Genomic DNA, 22,681 nt, shown 5'->3' with positions numbered 1-22,681 from the left:
TGAGCTCCCTAGGCATAGTGCCTGCCCCTAGTGCCCATCTGGTGGATGAGGCGGGAGTGCAGGGGCATTGGAGCTGCTAGAGAGGGAGCCGGTGTTCCAAGCCCCCTCTACCTCCTACTCTGGGGCCCTCACAAGAGGTTTGATTTGGGGCTTCAAAGGGAAGAAGCACAAGTGTGGCTGTGTTAAATTACAATATGCAGAATGGGCTTAAATGTGCGTCTGTGTGATGAGTGTGTGTGTGTGTGTGTGTGTGTGTGTGTGTGTGTGTGTGTGTGAGAGAGAGAGAGAGAGAGAGAGAGAGAGAGAGAGAGAGAGAGAGAGAGAGAGATCTGGACAGAGTAAGGCCCAGAGGACATTCTCCCCTCCTCAGTTGGCCCCTATGGACAGTGCCTAGCTGAAAGGGATGGGGTGATAACATTTCCTAACCAAGCCTCTCTCTCTCTCAGCAGCCCTCGAGGGCAGTGTCCAGGTAGGGGGGACAGGGCCAACTTGGACTTATCAAGTCTCTCCCTTTCTCCCTTCCTTTCCTCCCCCACAGCATTCTCAACGACAGGCGCCTCCTCTGCCAACCGGTTTGTCAGCATCGGACCCCGGGACGGCAACTTTCTAAACATCCCACAGCAGTCTCAGGTAGGAGGGCTCTGCCCATCAGCTCCTCTCCACCTAAGAGGCTGGGGGAAGTGGCCAATCGGATCCAGAAGTCAGAGGGCCTTGGTTCCCATTGTGGCTTGGCCACACCAGCCTTCTGGGCCCCAGGTGCCTTTTCTGTGAGGGCCGAGTTGAACTACATGACCCCTAAAGTACCTTCCAGCTCCAAGGCTATAATCCTAGAGGCCTAGGCTTGTTCATGAGCCTATGACTGGGAAGTAGGGAGAACTGTAACTGAGAGGAGAGAGGATGGGGGCTCCTCTGGGGAAAGGTAGAATAACCCTGTGCCCAGTCCTTTTGGCTCTATCAGGAGCAAGGGGGTCTATAGCTTCAGGAAGAAGGCAGAACCAGAGCCTGGGCCCAGGGTTTCCCTCCTCCTGGCTGAGCCTGCCTCACTCCCCAGGCAGCCCCCAGGCTCACAGGCTAATCAGCTAATTGGCTAATTAGCCCTGGCAGCCCAGGCCCTGGGGGAAGGCAGCCAAGGCCACAGTGCTGGGGCTGGGCTGACTGGATGGGGAAGGTTGGGAAGGCCATGAAAATCTGAACTTCAAGGCCTTAGGGGAGGAATAGCAGAGTGCACCCTTTGACTCTAGCCTACTAGCTGTTGCAGTTCTAGGCTGGGGGTGGGGTGGGGTTCAGGAGCCTCCCCATTTTCAGAGCTTATAGCATGCCCTGTAGGATGGGACAGAGCAAGCCTGGGTGGGCTCCAGACTCTGGGGTTGGAGCTTCTTGAAGTAGAGCAGCTCTCTGGCTGCTGCCTACCCAGCTTAAGCTAACAGCCCCCTCACCCAACTGAGTCTTATTAAGGAGAAAGGGAGCCTGTTACCCCCCCCCCCCCAGCCCACGCCATGCACACAAACACACACACAACACACAACACACACACACACACACACACACACACACACTGACATACTGAGTTTGAGAAAAGCCCTTGGTATAATGAGGACCAACCTCCACCCCCCTCCCATGCCCCTTTACTTCAAGGATTCCCCCCCCCAACACACACTACACACACACCAATCTCCTCTTGACTTTTACACAGTCAAGTCTATTGGAGCTCCACCCCCCAATAGAAGATTTGTCTCCCCCTTCCTCCTGAGCCTGAGAGAGACAGAACAGTAAAATCCAAAGGGAGGGAAAAAGGAGAGTGGGTGAAGAATAGAGGCCAGTCCTTTTTCTGCTGGAGCTTGGCGTCTTTGCTGCCAGGCCTGCATCCAGAGAAAGTTAGTTGAAATTTTGTGTGGTTTGGGTCTCCCCCGCCCCTTCCCTCCCTTAAAAAAAAAAAAGGCAAAAAAAGCAAAAAGAAACAACTTTGTCAAACTTCAGAACTTCAGAGCTCCCTAGCGGCAAGGAGGGGAGGGGAGTTTCAAACCCCCCTCCCTGCCTCCCACCCCCTCTCCCCGGAGTCACGTCTGACCCGTCTGGTTTCCCAGAGCAACCAGACATGATGTAACACCCAGATGAACTTGAACTTGGGGGTGTTGAGAAGAAAAACAATGGCCCTGAGCAGGGGCTGGAGCCAGCCCCCTCAGCTCTGTGCCAGGGAGGCCGAGAGAGCCCTGCTGGCAGAGTACTGGAAGAGGGGGGAGGAGAGGAGAGAAGAGGGAGAGAGAGAGGGGAAGAGAGAGAGAGAGAGAGAGAGAGAGAGAGAGAGAGAGAGAGAGAGAGAGAGAGAGAGAGAGAGAGAGAGGAAGAGAGAGAAAGAGGGGGGGGGAGGGCGGGCAGAGGAAGAGAGGCCAGTTGGGTTTCCACATAGCTCTGGGCTAGGCAGAAACGGAGGGTGGCTGAATGGATCCCCTCCCGCCTGCCCAGAGCCCCAGGGCTTGGGCTGTTCTGACAGCACTCCAGGGATAACTGCCATTGTACCCCACCCCCACTCCCAATTCTCTCCTCCTGGTTATCTGGGCTCAGTGTTCTCTGAGCCAAGTCAAAGTTCTGGGAAGTTTGAGAAAGTTTCCCCCCTAAATATTCACATAGGGCAGGGGGTGCTGGCAAGTAGGTGTCTATGTTTGGGGAGGGGGCAAAAGAGCAGGACCAACTGTAAGTCCCTTGGGCTTAGGGTCTGTGCTCTGTTGGTTAAAGATAGGGGGGTGCTGTTACCATAGTAACCAGTGACTTTAGCTGATCCCCCAGAGCACCAGATGGAGAGAGAACAAAAGAGTGAGGAAAGAAAAGAGAATTCCAACAATTTGCTCTCTTTCCCCAGGCAGTGCCTTGTCCCGTGTTTTAATCAGTTTGGGGAGAGACAAGGAGTATGCAATGAGAGACTTCCATTGAGGTCCTTAGATTCTAGTCCCTTGGGGGAGGGGTTAGACCCCCTACCTGAGCCACCTGTTAGAGCAAATGCCCACCACTCAATCCCTGGCTCTGAGACAGAACTCTCCCTTCCTTCCTCATGGATAAAGGCATCCATCCATCCACCCATCCTTTTATCCATCCCTCCATCCATGCTTCCATCTATATATCCATCCATCCGTGTACCTAGTGCAGGAGAGGCCATCAAATCACAACCCCTCTTTACAGAGGCACATTTCCTTAACCAGCAGCTGCCTACTACTGCCACCTTTGTCTCCAGCTGGGACTAGTGACTTGATCCCTGTGACCTGAATCCAGAAACGTCCTTGTCTTTGGGCTTTCAAGAGGGAATCAAAACCTGGAACAGTGCTGAGATAGGACTTGAACCCATATATCCTAGGGTGAGGGGGAACAGTGCCCTAAACTGGAAAGAGCAATGGCTTTTTCTCCATGGTATCAGAGCACCTGCATTCAAATCCCAGCTCTGGTACCGTGTGACCTAGGAAAAGTTACATTCTCTCTTGTGCTTTCATCTTTATCAGTGAAATGGGTGTACGTGTGTTGGGGACCCTAGGTGCTTTCCAACCTGGAAGATCCTTTCTTCTCAGGTTCTTTGATCTTATCAATAATAGAGGTCCTAGTCAGGTCTATTCATTCCTCATCCTGCTTCTCAACATGAGGAGCTCCTTCTTTAGGCTTCAATACCCTCCATGCTATCCCTTCTAATCCACAGTCAGTTTCAATCAATTGATTGATATACATTTATTACAGGCCCTCTGCTAAGCTGGGAGATACAAAAAGAGGCAAAAGATAGTCTCTGACCTCAAGGAGTTTATGATCTAATGGAAACAACATACAATATGTGCCAGTGTTGGCAAATACATACTGACAGCACATATCCTCTCCTCCAGGATTCCCAGTGAGAACATCTATAAACCCAGCATGGTGGAAAGAGTCCTGGGGACTTGGGTTCATTTCTTGACTGTGACCCTTAATATATGTTTTGTTTTGTGGGGCAATGAGGGTTAAGTGACTTGCCCAGGGTCACACAGCTAGTAATTGTCAAGTGTCTGAGGCTGGTTTGAACTCAGGTCCTCCTGAATCCAGGGCCAGTGCTTTATCCACTTTGCCCACCTAGCTGCCCCACCCTTAATATATGTGTGACCATGGAATCATAGTTTTAGGGATGAAAGGTACCTCCAAGGCCATCTCTTTGAAATCCCTCATTTTACAGCTGAGGAAACCAAGATCCAGGGAGGGTAATCTTCAAAAGAGGTGATCATCTTCAGAATCAGAATTGGAACTCAGATCCTTTGACTTCAGAGGACTTTCTGCTCTACCATTTTGCGTCCCTAAGCAAGTTACTGAATTCTCTGGCCCTCTGCTTCTTTACCTATCCTATAAAATGGGAAACATACCTCACACCTCCCTCACAGTGTGGAAAGCACTTTATAAGCTACAGGGACATTCAAGCACTATAGAAATAGGAATGACTAGTAATTAATAAGCCATTCTTACTCATCTATTGTTGTTAACAAGCATAATTATGAATGTATTAAAATAGTAAGGAATTTCAGTCTTTCCCCTACCTAGACAGCAGCCCCAAGATTAGGATGAGCTGCCAAGCTGACCCCAGCCAGGGCACTTGTGAGAGAGGATAGTAGCCCAGAAAGTACGAATATTATTTCTCCCAGTCCCTCAACGGACAAATGGTGAGAGAAACGTAGCTCCGTGCAGTTGAGAGATTGGGGGGGGGGGGAGAAGGAGGTTCTCTGTTTATTGAGTACAAACCAATAATCCCATTTGCACTTGGGTGCTGCAGCACAAACCAATAATCCCATTTGCACTTGGGTGCTGCAGCCCTCAAGGCAAGATTCTATGGGAATGTAGTGCCCTCTGCTGGCTACTAGTGGGAACCACCATTTAATGGATTCCCCGAGGTCCTGAAAGAGGAGGATCCTGGAGCAGTTGGAGGGGAAAGCAGCTTCACTTGTGCAAGCAGGCGGCTGCAGATGGTGACAGGCTCTGTGACATGCCCCTTCCCCTTGGGGTTGGCACTGCCAGGGAGTGTATCAGTGCCATGTGGTGCCTCACCCAGGCCCCCTCCCAACACACACCCCATGCCCCTAACCTTTCAGCTGGTGGGGCCTCTTCTGTGATGTACAGACGGGAATTTTAGCTTTCAATCCAAGGAGACAGAGTGAGAGAAAATTGAACAGAAGCTCCCCCCCCAACCAACACACACACACACACACACACACACACACCCCTAGGGACAAAGCCCCAGCCTGGCATCCTCTTTCTATCCACCCCCACCCCCCTAGAACTCACACAGAAACCCAAACAATTGGAAACGTGACCAAATCCCAGGCCTGTGCCAGCTCCAGCTATGGGGGTCCTACCCACTGGGCAGAGTGCCCACAGGAAGGCCAGCTGGGCTCCCTGGCACTGGGGGCAGGGGGCCATCTGGGAAGGGGGTGGGGGGGTCCAGATAGAGTGGTAATTTTATGACTCTTTTCTAGGGTGCATCACTGCTCTAGCCCCCTGGGATGAGGGGAGGAGAACTGAGGCCCCTGTGAGGAGGGCAAACTAGCCGAGGTGATCAGGTCATGAAGCCATCTGGCCTAAAGCCCCAGCACATTTTCATTCTCTTGTCCTTTCTTATCCCTCTCCAGTCCTGGTTCCTCTGACGAGATCTACAAGAAAAAGAAAGAAGAGGAAAAAGGGGGAAGAAGAGATTTGAAACATGGAAAAATCCCCCAGCCCAGCTCAGCTCAGCCTAGCCCGACTAGCCCCACCCCACCAAAAAGCGAAAATTTAAAAGTCATCATCCACTCTACCCTCTCCTGCCAGGGGGACCCTTCTGGCACCCACAGAGCCCAGCCCAGCTGTCAGGACCCAGAAGAAGGGGCCTGGGGTGGAGCCACACACCAGCAGCCAGGAGGAAAGGAAAACGGGGGAAAAACAGAAATTTAAAAAATACAAACAAAAAAGGGTGACAAGGAGCGGTCCCCTGTCCACTCCCTCCACCTTTACGTCCCTTCCCCCTCACACACACAAATATACACAAACATGTGCGAGCGCGTACACACACACACACACACACACACACACACACACACACACACACTATACTACATGACACTACTGGGGCCTCCTGGCTACAGCCCAGGCAAAAGCCAAGGAGAATGGACTGAGAGTTGAAAAGTTTTCCAATGCATGACCAACCTGGCTAGGAGGGTCCCAAGTTCTGCCCTCCCTGCCCAAGGTTGTCTATTTGGTAGATGACAAAGCACACCTCCCCAGCGCACCTCACACCTGCTGCTCCTTTGGGGCTGGAAGAACTCTCCAAGGGTCTTGAGCCCTTCTTGCCCCTTCCCCTCTCCTAGCCTGGTCCCATTCCTCCAGCACGGGCAGTTGTTCCAAATCTGACCTTGGTTGGGATATATGTGTGTGTAAGGGTGCTTTCTAAGGCTTCTTTCCATTGTTCTAGCACCCAGGACCTGAAGACCTGGGAAGGGAGAGCCCTAGACAGCTAGGCCTGGCCAGGGATCCAGCAAGGCCTTTGATGCCTTATTGGAACCACTGAAGTTGTTTTATGCTTGTATTCTTAGTATGCACCAGGGTAGAGGGGGCTAAGTTCTGACGTGAACTTGGCCTGGAGGGGGTGCCAGTCAGCTGGAGCCCATTGGAAGAGAGGCAGAACTTGCCCCTGGAATAGACCTAGCCCTATATTGTATCCTCTTCCCCAGAATCACTCTTAGCCCACACCATCCTTGAAGATAGCTTTCATGTCATCTTATCATTATGTACAGTCTATAGGAACAAGTTGAAATGCTCTCAACAGGACCAGCCAGCTGTCCCCCTCATAACTTGCCCCCTTGTCTTAGGATGTTCCCCTGTTCTACATTGGCCTTTCTCTTCCCCCAGTCCCCTGGAGACAGGGCCCAAAAGAGGTGGGAAGGAGTGAGGCCAAGACTGGGGCTTGAACTCTGGGGAGACAGAGTTTCTAAGTGTCTGAGCACAGGGAGAACCAGCCCATCCCCACAAGTATCTCCCTGCTCTTTTCACCCTCTAAACTTTTCCTCCAACCCAGCTCTTCCAAGACACCAGCAGTCCTTCCACCTACTCTCTCCCACCAAAAATAACCCCCAGGAAAAATCACCAGAGAGGCTTAAGAGCCCTGGCCCGTGGCCTTCTCCTGGGCTGGCCAAAAAGGCCTAACACCAAGGGCATCAGCTGGATTGGTGAAGTCTGAAGTTGGATTGGAGGAGAGGAGGAGCCAGCCCTACAGCCCCCCAGGTCCACAGCTGGCTGGCTGCCCGCCTTTTGAGAGCTTTTCGGCTGGGACGCTAAGTCACATCTACCCTAGGTAGGCTTTGTGCTCTCGGACTTGCTCTCAATTTATGTTCCTTTAGAGGTAACAGTTGGGTGGTGGTGTACTTCATTTAGTATTACAGAGCTTTCTCTCTCTCTTCTACTTTTTCTCTTCCACCCCCTCTTTCCTTCCCTGCTTTCCTCTAACCAGTTTATAGCTGTATTTTTTTTCCTGTTGTAGTTGGGAAATTGGTATCAAATTGGGAACAAAGAAATCATCATGTCCTAGAAAGCTGCCCCTCTCTGGCCCTGCCCCCCTCCCCAGGGATGGGCTCAGACCAAGGAGAGAGGCCCAAAAGCCAACCAGTTGATTTTGTCTCCTCTCTTGACTGGGCATGATCTTGGGTTGGGCAAAGGCAAAGGGCCAGAGGCCAGGGGACTCAAAGCCCATACAACATCCATAGGTAGACAGGCTCCAGGTTCTCCAGGACTTGCTTCTCACTCTGTGTGACTTCTCTCTCTGTGCCTTACTCCCTCCTAGCTTCTCTTTGGTCTCTCCTCTTTCCTCCTCTCCTCTCTTCTCTCCTCTCTTCTCCTCTTGTCTCTCCTCTCTTCTCCTCTCCTCTGCTCTCCTTTCCTTTCCTCTGTCTCTCACACACATTCTATGGAAACACAAAGCACAGGTTGGGAGCCTCTGTCCAACATTGCACCAGGTTGGGGGGAGCCATGGGCTCTATTGGTGGTTTTGCATTGGTTATTGGCTGTGGACAACACGATCAGGACAGGTTAGGACAGCCATAAGAGGAGTAGAGGAGGAGGGGGTAAGGAAAACTAGTTAGGAGCCTCAGATTCAGATCTACCCATAAGGAAAGCTGAGGGTGGCCTCACCTCCTAAGCTCAGCCACAAGAGGTTTTTAATTTTTCAAGTGGAGTGTGTGTCTGTCCCTCTCTGCAGCCTTGGAAAAGGACCAGGAAAGACAGGGGAGGAAGAGAGCAGGGATGGAATTGGGGGTTGTGACTGCCTTCTCTCCCAACTCAGGGTGGTGTTAGGAGCTGGCTTCGGGTGGCTGGGGCCGGGCTGGGGCCAGGGCTGATGCCTGGTCAAAGTGCAATGATTTTCCAGTTCGGTTGGAAAACAGGGTCAGACCTGCAGCAGGGAGAGGAGAGGGAAGAGCCTAAAGCTGGCCTGTCCAGCCTCCTCCCTGTCTCCACTCCCACCCATACCTTTTCCTGGGGACTCCCCCCCACCCCAGACAATCGTTGCCACGCACAAACCTCCGTGCCTGGGCCTTGTATGTGTCCCTAACCTCACGGAGCCAGGCCCTGGCTTGGGATCTTGGGGAGCCTCAGCTGCTCCCTCCTCGCACTAGGTAGAAAGCTGCAGGCCAGCTGCGTGTGCCTCACCTCCTTGCCCAACCTAGGTGGGGGGGGCAGTATGAGGTGAAGGGAGGGTACAGGGAACCCCCAAATTAGGACAGTCTCGTCTTAGAGTCGTCTCGGTTGGGGGCGGGGGAGGGGGGGGATGGTAGAGCAAGATAGAAGCGGGCCGCGGCAATGGGGGGTGGGGTGGGGTGGGTGGGGATTTGCATGGAATCCGTTTGTTTCCCTGATTACCATCATTTCGGTTTGAGGGCAGGAGGCGGCGGTGGAGACAGGAAGCGGGGACTGTTAGAAAAAAAAAAAAAGAAAAACACAAAAACCTTTTTTAAAAAAAACACAAAAATATATATACGGGGGAATGAACTTTTTTTTTTCATTGAACCAAGTGCAATGCATTGGAGAGTTTTCCTATCTTTGTATGTTAGAGATTGTTAAGAAGAAGAAAAAAAGTCTATTTTTGTTGCAATGTCCTCGCGGCTCTGGGGACACTAAAGAAAAGGGCCGCCCGCCACGCGCGGGCACAGACGCCCAAGTGGGTTTTCCGTTTGTTTGTTTTTTTTTCGTTTTTTTTTTTCGTTCGTTCGTTCGTTTTCGGTTGTTTCTTTTTTCTTTCTTGAAGCCGTTTGCCTGCGTGGACGAGGCTGATCCGGGGCTTGCCCTGCTTCGCCGTCTGTTCTCGGGGTCGGTGGGAGGGCTGAAGGAAGGATTTCCACATTTAAACCACATTTAAACATCACAGAATCAGAGAGGAAAAGGACGAGAGGAAAATTTTTAAAAAGAAAAAAGTTAAAAATAAAAAAAATAAAAAAATCCTGGTGCTTTGTACATTATAAAGTACATTAAAAAAACCCACCCAACTCTATTATACGTCAGTTTATGAACCAGTTAAGTATCATACCGCACGTTAGGAACCACGCATAGCCCTTTGTTATGTTAACGCACGGGACAGCGGTTTGCGCTCGGCGGCTGGGCGCGGCTGCCCCGGGCTGGCGCGGATCTCCTGGGGGCCCCTGGCCAGGGGCCACCCCCTTCCCCCTATCCGGACACAGAGGCCCCTCCCCCTGTCCCCGCCCCCTGCAGAGGTCAGTGTCCAGTCACCGACGCCACCCCCTCGAGCGCCTTTCTTTGAGCCAGACGCCAACTTGCCCCACACCAGCATTGTCCAGGGAGCGCTCTGCAAGTTGGTTAGTTTCCTCTCCCCTTCCCTTCCCCGGCGCCCTCCTCTGACCCCCGTCCCACTCAGCACCCCTGGCAGACCGGCCGCACAGAGCGCCCGCCGGAGGCTGTGGAAAGGGTTTGACGCTTCAGGGAAGGACCAAACCTGCTAACTCAAATAACACCGGCCCTCTCCCCCCCTCCCCCATACTTCCCACACCCACATATACATGCAACACACACACACACACACACACACACACACACACTCCACAACCCAATCGACTTGCCTTACACCCCTCCTTACCCCGCGCTGGCCGGCCAACCTAGTGCCTTCTCCTCACTCCCACCCCCCCTCCCCCGTGCTGGTGGAGCGGACGCCGAACTCTGGCTCCCAAAGGGGCTGAGTGGACCAGATGATCAGATGAATCCCCCCTCCCATTCCCAATCCAGACCCTCCGCCCGACTCGAACCACACTGAACAAAATTACACACACAAAAAGGAGCAATAAAGTCAAGAGGACTTTGTCCCCCTCCCCTCCCAATGGAGAATCCAAGGGCCTCCAGCCCACCCCCCACCCCGGGGACGCTCCCGGGGACACCACTCCTCACGCCAGCCTGGGCCAGCCGCACTATATAGCCCTTTACCCTTCTTTCCTTTCACGCCCCTTCCCCGGAGATCCATGCGCCCGGACAGCACCAGCATCGCGGACAGCAAAGCCGCCCGTCCCGTCAAACAAGTTTCTTCTTAGGCTAAGAAACGCAGTATATATGAGTATCTCTATATAGTACTAATGGATTTGGTGTGCTTCCCCTTAGCATCCCCCTGTCCCTTTGCTCCTCCTTCAGCCTGGTCCCCCTCCCTTCCCTTCCCCGTCTCCGCACTGAGATACATAAGAAACAAGGGTAGTTTACTGTCTGTTTTGTTTTCTGGGTTTTTCAGTGTCCTAGCGGAATGCAGGTAGGCAGCCAGCCCGTATGTTCCCCATCCCCTCCCCTGCCCCTTCTCCCGCCCTGGCCCCTGTCACTGCGCTTCTGTTACACCATCTTTGCCTGACTCTCTCCAGCTTCTCCATTGAATGGCTAATGTGTATGTGAAATAAAGAAATAAAGAAAAAACAAAGACGAGACCTTGAACCCTCGCGAGAGCGGACGCAGGGTGGGGGCGGTGAGGGAGGGGTGGGTTGAATCCTTGGGAAATTTGGTGGCTCCTGGAGCTTACTTTTTTGACGAGAGTTCAAGGGTTTGGAGTTGTACGTCCAAATCCTGGCTCCGCTACTGACTACCTCTGTGACCTTTGGCCACTGCACTGTGGGACTCTGGCTCTTGGGTACTTCAACCCCACTCTCCAAGAGGAGCAAAAGGCCCCACTTCACACTTAAGAGTTCTAAAAAACGATCTTAGGGTACAGATAACGCCCATTTCCTCCAGAATTACTGGGGTGAAGTCTCTGAGGCTCTAAAGTGATTTCACAAACAACCGAGAAAAGGAATTGGGGAACTCAGAAAAGGGACTCGCCTTCTGCTGGGTCGGGAAACTTCTGGGTCTGAGGAAGAAACTGCAGGGCGAGGGTCATATCCCCGCTAATTTGAGGTTCCTCCCCTAAGCAGCCACTTACGACATTAGCCACCCTATAGACCAGAGTATCCGTGACTGGATTTTCTTTGTTGTCGAATGGCAGAAGTTCTGAACCTAAGCTTTCATGGTGTGGGAACTTGCCCAATCGGTGCGGGTTGGCACCTTCTTTGCGATTTTAAGAGAGTTGCTCAAAGAACCGAAAGGTTAAGTGACTTGGTCACTCTGGCAAGTATGTGCCTGAGGCGGACCTTGAGGTCTTCCTGGTTCCAGAGCCAGCTCTCTATACACTAATGCCTTTCTGGTCTGTAAAAGAGGAACGTTAAACTAAGTTGTCTAAGATCCCTTTCCAGTTATAACATATGAAAAAAAATTTTAATCCCCCCCCACCCCGCAACCTTTCCCCAAGACATAGGTCGGGCGGGAATAATGAGGCACTATTTAGATGTCCGCTTTGTTCTTCGTGTTGGACCCTAACCCCGAAAGAAATATGCCACCGAGAGGACATTTAGGCTTCTGGGCTGGGCCGACTGCAAAACATTAAAGCTGGCCGTAGTGGGGAGGGTTTAGAGTGGCAAGGAGGCGAGAGATAACGTCCGAGCCCGATCTCTGGAGACACTGGATGCCCTCTCGCCCATCTTTCCCGACCGTGTACCTGGGCGAGTGGGTGACAACCTAGACCAGTGCTTCGCCCCGCCAGCAGCCAGGGCACCCATTTCTCCCCACTGACGACACCCTGCACATCCTCCCGAACCTCTTCCCAAGCAGATCCATTCGATCTCGTGGATTGACCAGGAGGAAGGGGACAACGCTGCTAAAATTCAGGGCAGTTCGGGAAGGGTCTGCTCTCCGAAGGCCCCTTCTCTCCTCTGGGGCGGTGTCCTTGGGGTCCGCGCAGATGCCTCTGATAGCATCCTTCCCATCCCTTCCCACTGGGGGTCACCGAGCCTCGCACCCCACGGCCGTTCTGTCCAGTAGAGAGCACTCGCTCTTGACTTGCTGCTCAGCTCCCTCGGGGTGGGGGGAAGCGGGCGTAGGCGGGAGCGCTGGAGGGGAGCGCACGGCCTCTGCCCTGCGCCCCTGCCCTCGGCGTATGCCCTCGCCCACGCTCGGGCCCGCACCACTACGCTCCCGCCTGCGCTGAGCCACCCCAGCTGGGGTCGGAGCCGAGGCCGGGGCCGGGACCGTGGCTAGGGCGGCCGCCTGGTCCCTCAGCAGACGGCCCAGGAAGCCGATGTACTTGAGGGCGAGACGAAGCACCTCGTTTTTGCTCAGCTTTCGGTCGGGCGGGTGCGTAGCAGCAACTTTCGCAGCTCCGCGAAGCCCGTTCACGTTCTGTTGCCTCCAGCGCTCTCGGCTGTTGGTGAAACACCCAGACGAGCCACCTTCAGGGGCTGGTGCCCTGCAAGGAAAATGGTCCGAGAGAGGTGTCGGGAGACCAGTGTCTAACCCCTGAAGCCTACAGCCCGCTGGAAACTCAGACCGCCCAGGCCCAGCCTTCTTGAACCCCGTGGTTTTAAAGCTAGGAGGTGGACCACAGCCGTACCTGATTCTCAACTTCCAACCCACTTATGTTGCCCTTCCTTGCAGGTATGTGCCAAACCCTCCCTCCGTGTCCTAGAATCTGTGCCTTAGGGGCTTCCTCTCCCAAAGGCAGGGTTCCTGGGCACATGTAATTCAGAAGTTCTTAGCCTTTTTGGGGCAGTCTTGTAAAGCCTAGGGATCCGTCTCAGAAGAAGGTATTTGAATAATTGAATTTCAGTTAGAGGTTAGTGAAAATAAAGGTGGACTCCCTCCTCCTCCCCCCCCCCCCCCATCCAAGTTCAGGTACCTCCGAAATCTACCCCAGACTTAAAGAATCCGGATGTAGATATCCTTCCAGGTCATAGGATCAAACATATCAGGGCTAGAAAGGACGGGTATGCACCTGTACAGGATGCTCTTGGTACGGTGCACTCTGTGTAATTATTGGCTCTTTGGGACTGAGATTCTCCTGTCTCTCATCGGTGTTGTGGGTAACTGATCTGTACATGGTGTGTCTGTGACTGTGAGTCTGTTCATCCCTGCGTCATCTGAGTGACTGTTGCTGGGCATGGCTGTCCTTGTGCAGCTGCAACCTAGGTATCATCCAGGACCCTCCATCTACCCCCTTATCCAGTCATTTGCCAAGGGATAGAGACTCACCATTCTGTTTCCACAGCATCCTCGGTATCTTTTCTCTACTCATCACTATTAACCTAGTTCAGGTCCATATTACCTCTCAGTCCTGGACTATTGCAATAGCCTCCAAATTGGTTACCTTTTCTGCAGTCTCTCCCCATCTCCAACCCATCCCTCTGCAGCTTCCAAATTCATATTCCTAAAACAAAAGGTCATTTAGTCCCTGTTCAAAACGCTTCAGTGGCCTATTACCTCTAAGATAAATTATTCCCTGATCTGATTCAGCCTGCTTTTAAAAAAAGACCTATTTTATATTATTCCACTTCGCAAAATTTAAATTTGACCAAACTGGTCTGCTTGCCTTTTCCTCAATGTGGCATTCCATTTTCATCACGGTTCCAAGGCACAAAACCTTTATCCATCCTATGTTTGGAATGCTCTTCTGTCTCATCTCCATCTCTGAATCCCTATAGTTCCTCAAGGCTTCACTCTGGTACCACCTCTTCTTTCATGAGACCTTCCCATTCTCTAGTCCCCATGTACAAAGTTGTTAGTTCTCCTTCAAATCACCTTTTATTTGTTTGTTTGTTTTGTTTTTTAGTGAGGCAATTGGGGTTAAGTGACTTGCCCAGGGTCACACAGCCAGCAAGTGTCAAGTGTCTGAGGTCGGATTTGAACTCAGGTACTCCTGAATCCAGGGTCGGTACTCTATCCACTGTGCCACCTAGCTGCCCCGCAAATCACCTTTTTTACCTACATCTGTATACCTGTTGCCTTCTCCCAGTGGATTAGAAAGTCCACGAGGGGAGGGACTGTTTTCTTTAGCTCTGTATCACTGGCACCTAGCATCTATGCCTTGAACATAGAAGTTGCTTTAAAAAAAGGTGGATTCTCTGTGTGGCTATCACCATCTAACTGTGTGTGACAGTGTGCAGTTGTCTCTACGTGGCTGTGATTGCTTTTGTGTGAGGCTGTGGCTATGGCTGTCACCGTCTGACTATTGCTACGTATGGCTGTCTCTGGGGTGATTCCTTGTGTATGACTGTCACTGCTGTGTGTAACTCTCCATGTGACAATACTGGCAGATTTCTCTGGGTACCTCTGGGTAACTATGCTAAGAGCTGGGGGCCTCCTGGTTTCCATTTAAGGGGAAGCCATGTGCACTCCTAGCCGGCATGCTCTTGGGAGTGTGAGTGCTTGCTCTCTCTCTACACACACACATACACACACACACACACACTCTCCCTCACTCTCTCTCTCTCTCTCTCTCTCTCTCTCTCTCTCTCTCTCTCTCTCTCTCTCTCTCTCTCTCTCTCTCTCACACACACACACACACACACACACACACTTACCCTCATTCAGGTCAGGCTCACAGTGGCTGGGCCGCCGCTTCAGTCGGCTGCTGGGGAAGATGCTGAAGGAGCCAGTGGTGCCGATGTAGACGCTGAGAGGGACATGGGGTCACTGAGCACCCACACCCTCTCACCTTCCCCTCCCCAGGCCTAGGGGCCCAGGACATCAGGGGCAACAGGTTCAGGGTAGGCAAGATATGCCCCCTTCCCCCCCAGTTCCTTTTCCCCCATAACTAGGGTCCCCTTCCACAACCCTTAGGATTAGGGCCAGCCCAAGACTGACCTGCTTAGAAAGGGGTGTGGGTGGTAGTGTGTCGGGAGCAGGCCACCCAAGGCCAGTGGGGGTGGGCCAGCTGTCAGGGCAGAGAGCGGGACTAGTGAGGGCAGTGGGGGAGGTGTGGTTAGTTCAGTGGTGGCCATGGTTGGCGGTTTGCTGTGGCCCAGGCTGATGACAGGCACATGGGGAGGCAGCTTGGGGGGTGTTGGGGATGAGGCAGGGTGGCCATTGTCTCCATCCTGGGGGGTGCCGGGCTCAGGCTCTGATACAGGAGAGGAGCTGCTGGCTGCTGGGGAGGGGGCTGAGCAGGGTAGGGTAGGTGCAGCCTCTAACTTCTCCATCATGGTGTGGCCCAGCTTCACAGAGTCCCCCGGAGGGCACATGGACCCAGAGGATGATGGCCCCTCAATGAGACTGGTGCTCACCTGCAGGGGGGGACCAAGTCAAGAAGGGAATGATGTCTGATGACCTCCATCTCCACTACCTCCCAAGCCCTGAGAAACCCTCAGATCCCAAACCCCCAGAAAAAAGGAAAGTGGAAAAGGCACTAGATTTCAAGACAAAGGACTTGTATTTTTATGCTAGCTGGATTACTTACTAGCTGGGCTACTTGGGCAAGTGCCTTCTCCTCTCTGGGTCTCAGTTTCTCCAGCTGCAAAGTGAGTCAGACCAAATGATTTCTAAATTCTCTTCTAGCCTGAGATCTTTTAAACTACTCATACAGGGTAGGTCAAAAGTCACGAAGGGGTTTCAATATTTTATAGCTCCTTTATTTTTTGTTTTTCATTTACAATACCACAGCATCATGTACAGTATATGTAGGAAATGAATTTATATTAGGTGTGAAAAATCAAATCATGTAGCTGGTGAAAAATAAAGACAGACCAATTGTCAAGAAAGTTAATAAAACATGATGACTTTTGGCCTACCTTGTATTTGGGGTCTTCATAGAAACAACCTGGAGTCAGGGGGCTTGGGTTCTAAACCTGGCTCTGCTATTGGCCACCTTGCCTTCCCTTCACCTTAATTTCCTCATCTATAAAATGAGGAGGGGGTTGGGATTAGATCATCTCTTAGGCCTTTTCAGATGGATTCCTTCCGATTCTAGTTATGGTCTAATGACCTAGCTGCCAAGGAGAAATGGGGTAGGCACAGCTATCAGGTGAGTGAGCAAAAGGTGGAAGGGCTATGCAGCCTGAAAGAGGGGATTATAAGGAGAATATTTATATGAGCAGCAAGCCTTGGCACACACAGTGTTTTGGAAGCCTTACAATGAACCCCTGCAGTGGGTCTTAGAAATATTATTCTCACATTACAGATGAGGAAACTGAGGTACAAAGTGGCTTAGTTCAGCCTTGTGTCTGAAGCAAGATTCAAACTGTGGAATTAGTATCTCCTGCCTCCACAACTAGGCTCTTTTGGGGGATCTAGGAAGGGCAGGCCCTATTCCCAGGAGGCTAGCCCCAGGGGTTTGAACTAGAAACTAGGTCTAGCCTCCCTCCTGGGGGGATGAGAGGGAAGGAATCCTCAGGATCAGCTCGGGGTTCTTTCCATGACACTGCATGGCCTCTAAGGCCCCAAAAGGAAACGTGAGAGGAGTGGAGAGATCTTGGGGTTCGGGCAGGTTGGAGGGGTCCGCCCTTGAGTTTCATCCTTCCCATGTGATCTCATGGCAGGCCCATTTGACAAACCCCCTATGCATACCAGTTTTCTCATTCCCCAAAGAGATTTCCAGCCACCTGCAGTGTATCCTCTGAGCTAACCCGGGTCCCCTGCTCCCCAGCCAGGCACTCGGAACAGCCCACATGAACCCCAGTGAGACACCCTCTCGGGCAAATCTGTCTGGCCTGTGGTTTGCAGCTTTTGATTTGGGAAGCTGATTCTGAGATCCTGGGGGCTGATATTTGGATGGAGCAGTTTCTTTCTGATGGGTTTCACTCCACCAGATGCTTTGCTGGGTGGGGGAAGGGGACTTCCCTGAGGCAGGGAGCATGGGGCTCAGGGCCCCAGTCCTAGAGGAAGTATCAAGAGCCCAGGGGGAAGGTTAGTTAGACTCCAAAGAAGGTTGGCTTAGAATTGTCTTTGTCTAGGAGTGGGGTGTATCAGCACCTGAGGCCTAGCACACGTGTTCCAGGGTCTGAGGGTCCCAGAACACGTGCATGAGGGTCTTAGGAACCAAGGCCTCAGAGTCTTGGGATGTGTGTGCCAGGCTCCAGGCCTTGTAGGTTCAGGGACTAAGATCCCAGAGTCATCTGCCACCCACTTCGTGCCACCCTCTTCCCCCTTCCCCCTCTTACCCTTAAGCCCCACCGCCTTCAGGATCCTCCAGGGCTGCCCTCTCCAGCCGCTGGGTCCAGCCAGGTCCCCTCCACCCTGACTCAGTGTGCAGCTCAGGAAACGCTGCCTCCCTGGGCCTCCGCCCCCATCCCTCCCAGCCCGCCCTCTTCACCACCCCCTCCTCTGGCCCGTTTCCTCCCGGGAGGCGGAGGATGCTCTGGAGGGGCAGATAAGGCCTGGGGACTGCCTGGCCAGGGCTGATAAGGATTCTGGGCTGGTGCCGACCCTGGAGGAAATGGGCAGGGATCTTCAAGCACCAGGTCGCCAGGACCCTGCCCATTTGACTGCTGTCTAGACCTCAGGTGGGAGCTGAAGAACAACCATGATTATTATTTCCCACCTCCTTTGGGGAGCCAGGGTTCTTGACTTTCCAGAAGTTGTCAGAGCTCCCTGTGACTTGGAGTTAATGGAGGTACATTGTATGTCTATGAAATGTGCACTGGGGAGGACTTGCCTCTAGAGGTCAGGAGAACTGGGCCAATAACCGTATAAGATGTATGACTGTGGACAAGTCATTTCCCCCTCTGTAATTCTTTGCCCTAATTGAGCCCTTCTACTCTTACATGTAGTTTCTTCCTGACTCTCTCCCACTCTAATTAAAGTATGGGGGAGGGGTGTTGGGGAAGGAATACAGATTTTAGAGCTGAAAGGAATCTCAAAGACAAACAAGACTTCTCATTTTACAGATGGAGAAACTGAGCGCTAGAGTTCTTGCCTAGGTCACACAGTAATTGGTAGATCCAGGATTTAAATCAAGGTTATCTGGTCCTGAATCTGCGGTTCTTTCCAGCCCCCCCAGGCTCCCTCTCAGAGGTAGTGGGGGTGGTGTAGGCCTCTGAGCTGAGGCATTCTGAATGAGTTCCTTCCAGTTTGGGGAAGTGTCTAAGGAAGCTTTCCCACTGCCCATTCTCTCCCTCCCCTCCCCCAGCAGCTCCCAGTCTCACTTGAGCCCTTTAGGGGTGGGAATTCTGGGATATCTGGTTATTAGTTTATTCTGTTCCCCAACCCCACTCAAATCCCCCTCAACATGCTCTCCCCCTTACCATGGAGTGACATGGATTTTATGGCTGTGGGTCCAGATGGATGAGGAAGGGCACACTCCTTCCTGAGTTGCTGATCCTGTGACTGGGTGTTCAGATACCCCTCTCATAAGCCTCTGTTCCTCTTTCTTTAGACACCCTCCCTTTTCCCCAATAAATCTCCCTGGTGTCCCAAATTCTTCAGGGCTTTAGGTCCTGAACACTGTAGAAAGGGGCTCCTGGGACTTTATTCTCCTGCTCCCCACCTCCCAACCAGTTCCATCCCCTCTCCTATCTATTGTGACTAGGTTGGAGGGGTGGTAACCTGCAGGGGGCCAGACAAAAATGACCTCAGAATCTATCCCAGGAGACTCTGGAAGCCCTGGGGTAGGTGTCTGGGCTTCCTGGAAGCATTGCATTCCTTAGCACCTCCCCCCCCCACCACCACAAGAATGGGGAGAAGTTACATGGGGTCCTTGAGATTATACTGTTTGGCTTGTAGATATTTTCTAACTTTCAACTCCCCTCCCTCTTCACAGGGACACTTGGATGGGAACTCATTTCTATTTATCCCCCCTCAGCTTGGAGCCAGAAAATGTTCCTGGGTAGACAGGTGGACAAACAGATACATAAAAGATAGTTGGAGAAGGCTGAGAGACAGCATGGGATAAGTGCCTCATCCCCTTCTCCCATAAAGAGTAAGAGGTGGTTGGGGAAGGAGCCCAATGAGGAGGTTTTCCAGGGTGTCTCTGTCCACCATCTCTGAACCCGCCCCACCCCCCCAACCTCTAACCTCTACCTCCCACTCACCACCCCAGGCCTAGACATCATGAGCTAGAAGGGAACTTGGAGTCCTATTCCAAAATTCATTTGTTAGCTAGGGAAACTGATTCTAAGAGACAAAAGGAAGGGACTTAGCTAAGGTCACATAGGATAAAGTCATCGAGCCCACATCTTTAGGTCTTCAGATTCCAAATTTAGGGTTCTTCCCATGCAATCAAGTTAACTCTAGTCCAACCTCACCACATTTTACGGAATAAGCAACCTCAGAAACACTTTGAGAAAATGGTCAACAGTCTGACTGGGAGGTGCTTTTCTGCTTGGACTGAAGGCAGGGTCCTTGGCTAGGATGAAAGTAGGGGAGTTGGAACCGGGCACTCACCTGAACGGATACCCTACTTTTGATGCCCTCTCCTCAAATTACTTGGGGAAAATTTCTTTGTCAAGTTGTCCTGTGATTTGGGGAAAACTGAGTTTTAGGCCCCAGTTCCTGGAACAGATTAAACACCACAGGACCATGGGAGTAATGGACTGGAATCTTGTTCTTGGGAAACATCACCCCTCTTCCCCTACACCTCAGCTCCCCTGGTACCCTGTTTGCATGGACTAAAGTGTCCAAATGTTCAGACAGACAGATATACACATAGAAATCCAAACCTCCCCTGTCACATGTAAGATACATTCACACACACACACGTATACACACAGGGGTGAGCACACCTTTATAGACACTTCAGAGGTAGCTTGGAATTGTGAATTGAGGACGTCTTACAGTCAGGAAGACCTGGAATTAAGTGCTGTGTCTGACACAGTTATGTGAACCCAGGTCTTAGGAACAAAACTTCAGTGTCCATAAGCAACTTTCACCCTATGATTTCTATATTTTGAGTTCTCTACACAGGAAATTACAGGTATGGACAAAAAACCCCACAACAAAACCAACCCACACATAAACCTAAACACAGACAACTGAGAAACTGTATGGTTTAGCAGCTAGAGCACAGGCCTGGAAGTCAGAAGCCATGGATTCAAATCTCAATTCTGACACATATTAGTTACATGACCCTGAGCAAGTCACTTTATTTATTTGCAAGTCACTTTTTTGAGACTATAAATCGCAAAGGCAGGTAGGTGGCTACCTGTATTGGTAGGGTGAGAATCCTAACCAGGAATTCCCCAGGTCAAAGAAATCACATTACACAGTCCCTTCATTTTGGGGAAACCAAGGCCCAGAAAGATAGCAACAGGAATAAGATGAATCTTTCTCACCAGAACCTTTACTTGTATTGACTACCAAAAATAAAATGAAAGCCCAAGCCCATAAAACGTTTATTTCCCCAAACAATCTTTCCTTAGAAAGATGGGAGGCAGTGTCTCTTATCACTGACAATTAGGCACACGCACAACAGGTAGAGATTCACAGAAATACTCAAAACCAGAGGATTCCGAACTGGAAGGGACCTTAGGAGATCTCGATCATCTGGTCCAACGATCTTCACGTTATAAAATGGGAAATTGAGGGCCAAAGCAGGGAAGGGAGTAGTTACACACGTGCAGAGGGCTCTGTGCTCCTCCCTCCCCCATCAGTCCCCAGGGCTTAGGGCTGGGGCTTTTCTCTCTCTTTGGGCCGAGCACCTCCTTCCTCTATTCCTCCCCCCACCCCCATCTCTCTTCTCCCCGAGGGGGCGGAAGCCGGACAGGAAACACGCGTTGGCTGCATCCGCGGCCCCGCCAGGTGTTTCCTGCTCGCCAGCTCCGGGACTTGGCCCAGAGCGGGACCCCCTCCCTCCCCCGCTCCCCCGCCCCTGCCGAGCCACTGGGGGCCCCGGCTTAGAGCGAGGGTTCAGCCCACAGCGGGGCTCTGCCCCCCAGACGGGAGAAGGCAGGGATAGGAATGATGGGGGGTGGGCAGGAGAACTGAAAATGGTGTGTGTGTGTGTGTGTGTAGGTCGTCGGGGACTGGACGGGGCGGGTGGCAGAAATCTGAAAGCAGCATCACTGGGTTGAAAGAGAAAGTGACCTGAGGTCCAGAGAACACGTGGTTGGAGCTGTCCAGTCCTTTCTCAAACCCCGCCCCCCCCCCAGGGTGTGGGATGGACACATATGTGTGCGTGTTGGAGACTAGAGGAACTAGAGATGGACCATTAAGTCCATCCTCTTTGGTCTAAGGACAGGGAGACTGCCCGATCGTCCAGCTAGTCAAAGGCAAGGGCAGGATTCGAATACAGATCCTCTGACTCCAAGGCCAATAGTCTTTGCACCCCATACACCAACACCGTCTCTTAATGGCGCTCCCCGAACGAACAGAAGCGGAGGTCAAGGCCTCCTCTCGGGGTGGCTGGGCGAGCGGCGGCCACCTCGGGAGAGAGCTCGGCGTTCCCAGCCGCCGCTCCGCGGTCAAGTTCAAAAGAACCCTGCGGCTCCGTCTCCCCGCTGCCCCCGTGTGGCCAGCCCGGGAACCGGTTCAGACACGTGTTCTCCGCAGCAGGGATTCCAGGGTCCCCGATCTCCCCCACCCCCACCTCACACAATAGAGCCTCCCTCCACAGATTTTCAAAGAGCGCCCTCTGCAGCCTCGCGCAGGCGCATCACCGACTGTCCGAGAGGGGGCATCTCAAACTCACTGTATGCAAAAACAACCCCCTAAACGGGTCCTGTCTCAAGTCTCCCACACTCCTCCCCTCGATGGGCCTCACACAGTATTAAGGTCACCCTAAAGCCGCTTCTCACCGTCTCTGATAAGGAGGTGCCCCTCTCTTCCCTTGTCCCCCGAGATCACAGGATGATACATCTGGAGGTGGGGAGGACCCCCCCACACACACACACACACACTCCCCATGGAGGTTAATCAATGGATGCCCGGAGACTGCAGAAGCAGAACTCAACCCCAGCCTTAGAGATCTTCTGTTTTCTACGGAATCTCCTCCAATCACCAGGACCTCTTTACTGTATGAGGAGCCCTCCAGGTAGCAAGCTAACCCTCAAAGCCATCTCTTGGTTCATTCACAGCTGCCTCCAGACATGCCGGACAAGGCTGCCTGTCCTCACTCCTTCCCTGGCTCAAGGTGCTGCCTTTTTTGTGTTTATATGGGCAGTAGCTAATGCTAGACTCTTCACAGACCCCTGTGCTCTAAGACACGCAGCCCTAGACTCAGATAAACCCACTCCTCAGGGTCTCCAGAATTCCCCTTCACTGACAGAGGGCACCCTCCCAACCCCCCACCCCAGGATCCCAGAGCCCCAGCTCTCCCCAGTGACTGTCAGCCCAGGGACTCCCCCCACTCAGAGACCTTCCCCCGACATTTTCAGATCCGTGTATGCCCCCTCCCCCCTTTAAAGCCCACAGAGGTTTAGCAAGATCAATGGATGCCTCACTCTTGGTT

At 52.3% G+C, this 22,681-nt stretch overlaps 2 protein-coding genes across 7 annotated transcripts in view; one reads left to right on the top strand and one right to left on the bottom strand.

Annotated features, from left to right (window-relative positions):
- NFIX (nuclear factor I X) overlaps positions 1-10,898 on the top strand; it is a 118,674-nt gene extending 107,776 nt beyond the window's left edge. For all 6 annotated transcript variants that reach the window (XM_043973833.1, XM_043973842.1, XM_043973852.1 and 3 more), the window contains 2 exons: positions 539-630; positions 5,622-10,898. In XM_043973833.1, the coding sequence (XP_043829768.1) occupies positions 539-630; positions 5,622-5,636 (107 nt within the window). In that variant the 3' untranslated portion in view covers positions 5,637-10,898. The remainder of the gene's footprint in view (positions 1-538; positions 631-5,621) is intronic.
- A 915-nt stretch (positions 10,899-11,813) lies between these two features.
- Positions 11,814-17,588, bottom strand: LYL1 (LYL1 basic helix-loop-helix family member). The gene is given in 7 exon segments (XM_043973886.1): positions 11,814-12,747; positions 12,750-12,775; positions 14,886-14,977; positions 15,169-15,587; positions 17,460-17,509; positions 17,512-17,555; positions 17,557-17,588. Coding segments are annotated over 7 exon segments (1,098 nt in total). The 3' UTR covers positions 11,814-12,312.
- Between the last annotated feature and the right edge of the window lie 5,093 nt (positions 17,589-22,681).

This window comes from Dromiciops gliroides, chromosome 1 (assembly GCF_019393635.1).
Source record: "Dromiciops gliroides isolate mDroGli1 chromosome 1, mDroGli1.pri, whole genome shotgun sequence".
Taxonomy (NCBI): domain Eukaryota; kingdom Metazoa; phylum Chordata; class Mammalia; order Microbiotheria; family Microbiotheriidae; genus Dromiciops; species Dromiciops gliroides.
This window is presented reverse-complemented; position numbering and strand designations above follow the sequence as displayed.